The sequence below is a fragment of the Stomoxys calcitrans genome, chromosome 2 (genome assembly GCF_963082655.1).
Source record: "Stomoxys calcitrans chromosome 2, idStoCalc2.1, whole genome shotgun sequence".
Lineage (NCBI taxonomy): Eukaryota > Metazoa > Arthropoda > Insecta > Diptera > Muscidae > Stomoxys > Stomoxys calcitrans.
In genome coordinates this window covers 113,592,273-113,603,203 of record NC_081553.1, presented here as the reverse complement: position 1 = coordinate 113,603,203, position 10,931 = coordinate 113,592,273, and the positions used below count along the sequence as shown (strand labels likewise).

General features: G+C 39.3%; 1 protein-coding gene across 1 annotated transcript; it reads left to right on the top strand.

Annotated features, from left to right (window-relative positions):
• Positions 1-3,688: 3,688 nt before the first annotated feature.
• Positions 3,689-4,535, top strand: LOC106089799 (uncharacterized). The gene is made up of 3 exons (XM_013255788.2): positions 3,689-3,872; positions 3,928-4,234; positions 4,305-4,535. Exons 1-3 carry the CDS (start codon positions 3,757-3,759, stop codon positions 4,446-4,448), a joined length of 567 nt encoding a protein of 188 aa, XP_013111242.2. The 5' UTR covers positions 3,689-3,756; the 3' UTR covers positions 4,449-4,535.
• Positions 4,536-10,931: the final 6,396 nt, after the last annotated feature.

Genomic DNA, 10,931 nt, shown 5'->3' with positions numbered 1-10,931 from the left:
TATATATATATATCGATATTTCGCGAATACCCAATCTGGCAACTTCGATATTTAGTCCTTCATCGATCTCTGCTTATTTGACCAGCGTTGGCAAACACACAAATAGCATAATACATGACAGGAAAACAAATGCAAATGCAAATTTTGCCCATGAACATTCCACCAAGGAACAGGGGCAAACTTCTCACATATCAATGAGTGCAGTCCGATTCAAGTTTAAGCTCAATGATAAGGGGCTCCTTTTTATAGCCGAGTCCAAACGGCGTGCCGCAGTGCGGCGCCTCTTTGGAGAGAAGTTTTACATGGTATAGTACGCAAATGTTGCCAGCACTAGGAGGTCTGACGGTCTCGCCAGGATTCAAACTTAGGCGTTCAGCGTCATTACAACAAAACAGAAACAATTTATGAATAAAAGAATGACAACAAACAAAAATAAAGAAAGTCTTTATGAACGCCAACTTATACCCAATGTTTTTACACACTCCGACAGGCCCCACTCTATATTAAAAGTAATTTCTAAATCCTTTTAATCGATACCATTAAATATTTTCTCATGATCCGCGTAACATTTTTTAAGGCCATGAAGCCATCACACCTAATATGGTTGCAAAGTCTTCTAAACAAAGACGAAACGCGTCTCATAGTGGTTGGGGTGTGTTGCTATCTTTGGCTTTCCTTTTCCATTTGCATCTCCGATCTGCATCTCCGATCATTGAGCTCGTCTCGAAAGAGAAACAAACTAGAATTGTAAAATTTTATGATCTCGCCCTAACAGGCAAAAAACTTGAAAAATGGCATTTTATACCGTAATAAAATACACATAATGTCGGCCTGGAGCGCCTAAACCGACTAAGGATAATCTCCATCTGTCACTAAGTCCTCTTCATAAAAGTCAATTGCACTTGTTTTGGCCTTCGTCGGAAATGTGCCTTATAATCCATCCTGGCAAAAACAAACTCGCTCTCATAACAGGGCTTTTACAAACCGAATCCCCAATCACAGACCGGCGAAAACAGAGCCTAATCCTTCAACACATCCTTCCCCTGTGGACGCATTCCTGGCCAATGATACCGAGCAAGTCGCATGAGTCTCTTCTTACCGAGCCCTATGGCGATGAACATCCAAACGAACAAATTCCAAAAAGGTCTTTGGATCACTTGTCTCTAGCTTTCCCACCCCTTCAGACACCAAAATGGCCCAATGAACGGACTCCAAGTCTACTGCCTTTGATCTGCCACCATAACAGCGGAATTCCTGACGTCACAAAGTGGGATGGGGAAAAAATGGCTATAAGTCTGCCATTTTGGAACGGATAGAGATATCATCATAAAATTACATGGTTATAGCTGAGGTGTTATCCAGTTTATAAGCAAAATTTCAGGGACCTTAAAGTCCAAGAGGCCTATTGGTCGGCCTTCAAAGTTGGTCACCTCGGCTCTACAAGACTTTATTCAGGCTGTCAAAAGCTCATCCGTTCCAAAATGGCAGTCTTATTTCCACTTATTTTTTTCCCCATCCCACTTTTTTAAACCCACCACCGAAGGATGGGGGTATATTCTTTTTGTCATTCCGTTTGCAACACATCGAGATATCCATTTCCGATCCTATAAAGACACAACCCGACCCTATAAAGACACTCATTGACCTAACCTTGACGATCCATGTCCGTCCGTCCGTCTGTTGAAATCACGGTATGGTCTTTATAAATAGAGAGATATCCATTTCCGATCCTATAAAGACACAACCCGACCCTATAAAGACACTCACTGACCTAACCTTGACGATCTAGCCATGTCCGTCCGTCCGTCTGTTGAAATCACGGTATGGTCTTTATAAATAGAGAGATATCCATTTCCGATCCTATAAAGACACAACCCGACCCTACAAAGACACTCACTGACCTGACCTTGACGATCTAGCCATGTCCGTCCGTCCGTTTGTTGAAATCACGGTATGGTCTTTATAAATAGAGATATTAAGCTAAAACTTTGCACAGATTCTTTTTTTCTTGTCCATAAGCAGGTTAAGTTCGAAGATGGGCTATATCGGACTATGTCTTGATATAGCCCCCATATAGACCGATCCGCCGATTAAGGGTCTTAGGCACATAAAAGCCACATTTATCATCCGATTATGCTGAAATTTGGGACTGTGAGTTGTGTTAGGTACTCCGACATCCTTCCTCTATTTGGCCCAGATTGGTCCAAATTTGGATATAGCTGTCATATAGACCGATCCGCCAACTTAGGGTCTTAGGCCCATAAAAGTCACATTTATTTTCCGATTTTGATGAAATTTGGAACAGTGAAATGTGTTAGGCCCTTCTACATCCTACTTCAATTTGGCTCAGATCGGTTCAGATTTGGATATAGCTGCCATACAGACCGATCTCTCGATTTAAAGTCTTGCGCCCATAAAAGGCGCATTTATTGTCCGATTTTAACAAAATTTAGGACAGTAAGTTAAGCTCCTCAACATACTTCTGCAATATGGCACAGATAGGTCCAGGTTTGGATATAGCTACCATATAGAACGATCTCTCGATTTAAGGCTTTGGGCCCAAAAAAGGAGCATTTATTTTCCGATGTCGCCGAAATTTGGGACAGTAAGTTGTGTTAAGCCCCTCGACATACTTCTGCAATATGGCACAGATCGATCCAGATTTAAATATATCTGCCATAAAGACCGATCTCTCGATTTAAGGTTTTGGGCCCATAAAAGCAGCATTTATTGTCCAATGTCGCCGAAATTTGGGACAGTGAGTTGTGTTGGCCCTTTTGACATTATTCTTCAATTTGGAGCAGATCGGTCCAGATTTGGATATTGCTACCATATAGACCGATCTTTCGATTTAAGGTTTTGGGGCCATAAAAGGCGCATTTATTGTCCGATTTCGCAAATAGTTGGGACAGTGAGTTGTGTTAGGTTCTTCGACGTTTTTCTGCAATTTGGCCCAAATCGTTCTAGATTTGGATATAGCTGCCATATAGACCGATATCTCGATTTAGAGTCTTGGCCCCATAAAAGGCGCGTTTATAATCCAATTTTGTTAGGATGTTCGATATCGGTTCAGATCGATTTATTTTTAGATATAGCTACTAAAACGACCAATATTTTGTTATACACAATTGAATAATGTAATATCGAAATATGTTCCAAATCGGAACATATTTCGATAAAGCTGCTATGGGGCATTAGGAATGCATACCTGATGCCCCATAGATTTTTGACGAAAGGTGGTTTACATATATACCCGGGTATCCAAAATTCGGCCCGGCCGAACTTAACGCCTTTTAAAAAGTTTTTTTTTGGTTCTATCCCATTGTGCGTAGCAACATAATTTTATATTTCTAGTACGATGCGATGTGGTGGCAAAGCAACTCGATTTTTCTAGTGCCGTGCCGTCAAATTTTACCAAGACCCGAATCCTTCGGTTTCCCAAACGAAGTGACTGGTTGCATCTCATCTAGCGGGACACCACGGAGCTACCGCCAAGCCATCGTATCCGCACAGAATTCCGCACCCAGTCACACCCACCATTTCGGAAGCCTCACAGCTAATTCGTAATAAGAAATGCCGTTTCAGGCCTCTCTACTACTACTACTCGGTATTCGCTCTGCTCACCAGTTTTTGTATGTCATATTCGAATTTCTACTTGTGTATACTTTTTTTAAACCGAAAAGCATATTCGTTAAATGACAGTTTGACATTTCAAATGCTTACAAAACATTTAAAAATATTAAATTATTTGAAAACATGTCCTGCATATGCCAATATATTCTGCACTCGATAACACCGGGTATCAAAAATAATCCTGCTTCGGAAAATATCAAAAGCGAAGAATATTTATTGGGAGATCCTCATGAAGAAAAGTAGGTATAGTCGAGCAGCATTTAAATTGATTTTACTCAATGCATAAAATTCCAGAGAACCGAACGCCATTAAAAAGGATATAGAGGCCATAGGCGTCGGAGCTACTCAAGCTGCAATGTGGCTTTTGAAACGAAAAGTGTGCGAGTATCAAGTATCCATAGAAAATCTTGAGAATGTGGTTAAAACACTGATGGAAAAACAGAATTCTATGCTGACAGATATGTACCGCTTAAAACAAGTCAATTTCGAGCTATGTGAAGAATCTCGCATGCAACGGGACTATCATACAATGGAACGAAATGCCATGATTCGTGAGTTGCGGGATGTAAAAATTTTACTCAGTCATCGTTCCAAACTATTGGTAAGGGTTTGTTTATAGAATACTCCATTTTAAAAATTAGACCACATAGTGTTTTTTTTTTTGTTTTCAGGAAGAAACCATACAAAGAAATACAGAACTCATGAACTCAGTACAAGAGGCGGATGAGAAAATCTATTTGATAGGCATGAAATATTTGAAACTAAAAAATTCTATTATTTTTGGCGAGACAAATTCGGAGGATTCCGAAGAATAGGACTACATCAAACAATAGGAGCTGGAGAATCTGATTAGTTTTGTTTTTTGTAGATAGACTTTGTAAAATTATACTGATATCTACCTATGTTGTTGTTGTAGTCACATTTACATGTGGAGGTGGCGTTCCTCGTCATGCTCCTGTAGGTGAGTAACCTCGTTCCGGTCCAAAGGACCGATCGCTGCGTGAACATGTTGGCCATTGGTTATTTAAAGGCGCCAATGGCTCGCCTTGTCATATCGAGCATCATAGGCACTCAGTATTTGTGTAAGAGCCGGTGCCGCCTGACCTCTCTCTGAGACCCTCCACTCGATACCGCTGATTGTCCACGACTGCCGTTGTAGCTTCTCCGTATAGAGCATTCTACTATACGCAACCTGTGAACGCTAATCTTCTCGCACAGCATTGAACACCACACAGATCAGACCTCAATGTTCCAGTCTGTGTGGTCTCATAGCCATCCCGTGCTAAGTTCTTATATACCCTCCACCAGGGATCGCATTCGTCAAGTTCTTTGTATGACTTTTTCAAATACATTCAAGCTATATCGAGTTATTGGCATACTTGTCATGGCTATTAGTAGATCATAGAAAAATACCACCTCAAATATTTCAAGCAAATCGCGTGACAATTGCGCCTTCTAGAGATCGGTTTATATGTCAGCTTACAAACCGATTTAGAATACATACCAAAACAAAAAATGCAAAATTTCAACCATATTAGATAAGAATTGCTCCCTCTAGAAGCCCAAGAAGTAATGGACTGATTTAGACCGATATGTGCATGCCAAATCGGATAAGAATTGCGCCCCCTAAAAGCTCAAGAAGGAAAGACCCAAGGTCGGTTTAGCTGGCAGCTATATCAGGTTATCAACCGATTTATATCATACTTGGAACAGTTGTTGGAAGTCATACCAAAACGACATATGTGGAAAATTTCAGCCAAATGGGATAAGAATTGCGCCCTCTAGAAGCTCAAGAAGTCAGGACCCAACGTCGGTATATATGTTAGCTATATAAGGTTATCAATCGATTTAGATCATACTTGGAACAGTTTTTGGAAGTCATACCAAAACGATATATGCAAAATTTTAATCATATTAGATAAGAATTGTGTTCCCTAGAAGCTTAAGAAGTCTAATCGGGAGATCGGTTTATATGGCATCTATATCAGGTTATGAAGCGATTTGAACCATAATTAGCACAATTGTTGGAAGTGAAGCCAAAATAGCATGTGCACAATTTCAGCCAAATCGGAAAAGAATTGCGCAGTCTATAAGCTCAAAAAGTCTTACCAAGTTACTTTGTGAGGTCTTAGATGCATATTTCGAGGTGTTACAAACGGAATGACGAAATTAGTATAGCGGAGAGTATAAAATAGAGAAAAGTTGATACCAAATGTGCTCATTTCAGTACCATACGGTATTTATAGTAAAGTAACACCGTATGATGAAAAAACAATACCGGATGGTATGGATGAAACATAAAATGATTATTACCGTTTGGTACTAGTCTTATAACCGAACTGGTATTGGCTTTAATACCAATTTGTTATTGGTTCTAGCACCAGACCGTTTTTGCTTTTAGTACCAAACCCCTAATAAACCAAAAAAAAAAACCATTTAAAATAATTTTAACCTAATTTTATTTTATTTTGACCTAAATTAATTTTATTTATTATTTATGGAAATAATTACAAAAATAATGTTGCACCATGACCAACCTCAATTCTTTGTATTCAGTATTTGATTTCACATCCATTGATTCGCAAAAGTGGCTTTCATATGAATACACCAACAGAGCATCGTTTTGTACACAAAAATATAGAATATCCTTAGAATTTGTACTCTTTCCATTTTTACCACTTTCGAGTATTTGAACAGGTTTTTACAAGTTTTTGTTTATGAAAAATATTATAAATGCGTCAATATTTTAAGTACAAAGGTCAACAACACTTCTGGCGCGATGACAAGAATACTAAAGTAACGCCGTCAATTCTGAACAGCCTCCTTTGTCTGGTATTGAATTGATACCAAGTGGTATTAAAAATCTTTGCCAATGACACGAACAAAATAATACCAGGCAGTATTGGCAAAGTACCGTAATTTTTCTATCAGAGTAGGTCTGCAAGGAGCAAAAGGCTATATCATATTTTGATATCGGAAGAGGGCAGACCTTCCCCCTACCCTAACAGCTTGACTCGTAAATAATAGTGGACCGATCGGGACAATGTGGGACTCAAATGAAAGATATTCGGGAGTAGAACACGAATTTTATATTAAAAATTGGGACCATGTTTCTAGGGGGCCGCACCGACCTCAAAAGCACCGCCCAAAATCAAAAGTGGACCTATTCGGACAAATTGGGACTCAAATGAAAGATATTCGGAAGTAAAATACGACTATGGCCTGGAAAGAACAATAGACTATATAATTTTTTGACATCAAAATCAACCAAAATCAAAAGTGGACCGATCGGTACAATGTGTATTTCAAATGAAAGGTATTGCAGAGTAGGATAAGAATATGGTATGACAAATTGGGTCACAGTACGCACGGTGCCGGCCCAACCCCCAAACCGAACATATTAATCGACCGTAACAATATGGGTCTCAAATGAAAGATATTTTGGAGTAGAGCACAAAACTAATATTCACTTTCGAAACTAATGCTCATATTCACAAAACTTAATGTAGCTGTTTAGATTTCTAAACATGGGATATTAGTTGATGTGTGTCATGGAAATGTTTTAGCCTTGAGAACGAATAGATAAGATACTTTCCATTTTTTGTTTATTTTAAAGGATAGTTTTAAGGGCAGGCATAAATGTGATAAGAGTTTATATTTTTACCTAGCCAACGCATCGCACAGGGATAAGTGGAAGATAGTTTTTAATGTGCGTAGATAAGGAAATAGTTAGGGATTATCAGAAAACACAGCGGTCTGAATGGCAAGCATATGGCTTGCAGCTGGACAAATTTATTTAGTATCTGCATAGGATGTTTATCGTCTTTGTTTATGATCTTATTTTCCCAAAGTGATTATTTTTAGATTTGCCTGCCTTTCTTAGGATATTTAGTTTGTAGTTAGTTTTAAGTTTATATATAAGGATGAGATTTTGAAGAAATAAATGAGTATCAAAAAAGTACTCCGGGATTAAACTCGTTTTATTCATTTGGTCCTTCGAACCTTCGGTACGGTTAAGTGTGTTAAAAGTAAAAGTTGGTGATTCTTGCAAAGTAGTAAAGAATAAACAAAGATTTAATACACGTATCGAATCAGTGTAAGTGATTTAAAATTGAAAGAAAAATGTTCACAAGGAGTCAATCGGATTCTCTGTTGGAGAAATTGAAAAACCTTGAACATTTGTTGGCAGTAAAAGCAGTTGACCTCGATGTGGAGGAAATGTTACTGCCAGTTGTCAAGAAAAATAGAAAGTGGCTGCAGGAAATCATTGTAGGCTACAACAAGTTAAACAAGGATATCGGAAAGTCGTCCAGTGGCCATGAAGAAGAGGTCCAGGAGCTGCAAAGACGAGTAGAAGAAGCAATTAGCAAAATGGATAAAATTGTGCAAGGGTTTGAGCAGCAAGAAAAAGGAGCCTCAGCCAAAGTGGCAGCTAATCAGGACGCAGAGATAACGCAAGGCAGTGCGGAGAAAAAATTAATGGTAACGCAAGGTGCAGCTGCATTGGCACCTAGCGAACAAACGGCAAATGAGAGTAACACCCAGCCGAGAGATCAGGCAATTAGCAGAGAGCAAGAAAAGCCTGTGTCGAAGCTAAGAAGAAAATTTGAATTGAAGTATAGAACTATTACAAGAAAGCTGGAAGTAATAGAAAGCAGATTGCCAACTGCGAATAAAAGTTATTTAAATATGCAATGGCTGGCGTTGCAATCAGAGTATGGACGACTGGAATCAATAGTGGAAATAATTATTGATGATGATGACGAAGATGATTTAGACATGATTGAAGCTTGGGACTGTATCAGGGAAAGATACGTGGATGTCTGTGTGGAAATTGAAGAACGTGTGGAAACAATGCAAAATACAGGATCAACAAGTTTAATTAGATTGGAAGAGTTAAAAGTGCCCATATTCAGTGGGTATATCAACGATTGGAATTCCTTCAAAGAAATATTTACAAAGTTAGTAGAGGAGGACAGAAGGCTATCGGAAGTCGAAAAATTTTATCGACTTAAAAGTGTGGTGAAAGGTGATGCTGCTCGCTTAATACAACATCTTCAAGTGACAGGGGAGAACTACAGTGCGGCATGGAAGATACTGGAGCAGAGATACGATAACCGGCGGCTGTTATTCTGCACATTGTTTGACAAGATCATCGACCACGGCATAATAAATATTCAGTATAGCAACAGTATAAAGCAGCTATTGGATACGGCTACGGAATCATTACATGCATTGAAAGCTATGGGAATGAAGGTAGACGAGGCAGATCCATTCATTGCTCGGATCCTTATTAGAAAGCTAGATAAGGAAGGATTGCTGAAATATGAGCAATGGGTCCAGAAATCAAAAGAAGTCCAAAGGCTAGAGGATGTCCTGTCTTTTCTGGAGCAGCAATACTTGGCTTTGGAAGCGGTATACAGCAAAAAAGGAAACACGCATCAAAGAGCAAAAACAACACAGTCATACCAAACAACTCAACGATCGTGCGCATTTTGTCAAGCATCAGGACATGGGTTAAAAGAGTGCTACAAATTTTTGAAACTGCAACCAGCTGAAAAAGGTGCGTGGGCACAAAAAATGAAAATGTGCAAAATTTGTTTGAGTCACCCGTCGGAAAAGAAATGCTTCAAATTTAACACCAAGTGCGACAAGTGCGGCGGAAAACATATTACTATGCTTCACGTCGAAGGAAACAAAACGCAGGAAACTCAGAGATCAAACTCCAAAGCTCAATTAACTATGGAAGGCAATGCGGTCACTCTGTTGGCAACAGCACAAATACGAGTAAAGGCTGCAAGTGGTGAGCAAATTTTAATGAGAGCCTTAATCGATCAAGGTTCTCAACGCACTTCAATATCGGAAGAGGCAGCCCAAATACTGAGGTTACCCAGAAAGAAGTTAGTTACAGATTTAGTGGGTCTGGGTAACACGACAGTCGGCAGATCAAAAGCCATCATGCAAATTGAAATCAAACCTCGGTTTGAGAGCGATGCGGTTCATGTTATAAATGCTATGGTGTTGTCAACATTATCTTCAGCGCAACCTGATAGAAATTTGAACGTCAGTGTGGAGAGCTGGCGAAATTACTGTTTGGCTGATCCGCTGTTCTATAAGTCCGATAGAATTGACTTATTAATTGGTGCAGATTTATATCATGAAATCATTCAAGAAGGGGTAGTCAAAATTGGCTCTTTGTCTGGACAAGAGACGTCACTTGGTCTCATAATCTGTGGTTGCGTTTGCGGACATGAATCTGGAAATGCCGTGATGACGGTTACGAAAGAGCTGGAAAGATTTTGGGAGATGGAGGAAGTATGTGAAGATGACGACGTCAAGGAAGATCGATGCGAGCAGCTCTTTACAACAACAACAACAATAAATGAGGATAAGAGATTGGTGGTGAGATTGCCGTTTAAGGAGGATATCGAGTTGGGCGCATCAAGGAAAATGGCGTTAGCACGTTTTTTAAATCTTGAAAAAAGATTGGAAAAGGATGAAAAGTTACAGAAACAATATTGTGCTTTTATGAAGGAGTATTTGGAGATGGGGCATATGAAAAAGGTCTCAAGAAGAAATAGTGGAAAGTACTATTTACCACATCAAGCGGTGATAAGAGAAAGCCATCTTACAACAAAAGTTCGGGTGGTATTTGATGCTTCAGCCAAGACATCGAATGGTAAAAGCTTAAACGACGTACTTGAAATTGGTCCAAAACTACAACAAGATATATTTCAAATTCTATTGAAATGGCGATTATGGAGATTTGTCTTGGTAGCGGATGTGGAGAAAATGTATCGACAAGTGTTAGTAGCAGATAAAGATCAGTCATACCAATGCATATTGTGGCGCGAGAATAAACATATGCCAATTGAGGAGTTTGCGCTAACGACTGTTACCTACGGAACAGCATGTGCTCCATTTCTGGCAAAACGAGCTCTAATTGAAATTGGAAAAGAGTGCAGCGAACGGAATCCAAAGATTCAAGCCATCATAGAAAATGATTTTTACATGGATGATTTGATGACAGGTGCTGATTCAGTACAGGAATGCATTGGAATTCATCATGACATCAGCCAACAATTGGATAAGTTTGGTTTCAAGCTGCGTAAATGGATGTCTAATGAAAATGACATATTGGAGGCAATACCAAATGTTGGCGAAAATCAAGTCATTAGGATTGAGGAAGGCGAAACAATGAAAACGTTGGGTGTTCAATGGGATCCCCATACAGATAATTTTGCTTTCTATTTTCAGATCATTGAAGATAACAAGTTGACTAAGCGGAAGGCGCTTTC

Coding starts and splice junctions, on each gene's coding strand:
- LOC106089799 (XM_013255788.2), top strand. CDS start 3,757: ATGTCCTGCATATGCCAATATATTCTGCACTCGATAACACCGGGTATC. Junction 3,873..3,927: donor GGAGATCCTCATGAAGAAAA/GTAGGTATAGTC, acceptor ATAAAATTCCAG/AGAACCGAACGCCATTAAAA. Junction 4,235..4,304: donor GTCATCGTTCCAAACTATTG/GTAAGGGTTTGT, acceptor TTTTGTTTTCAG/GAAGAAACCATACAAAGAAA.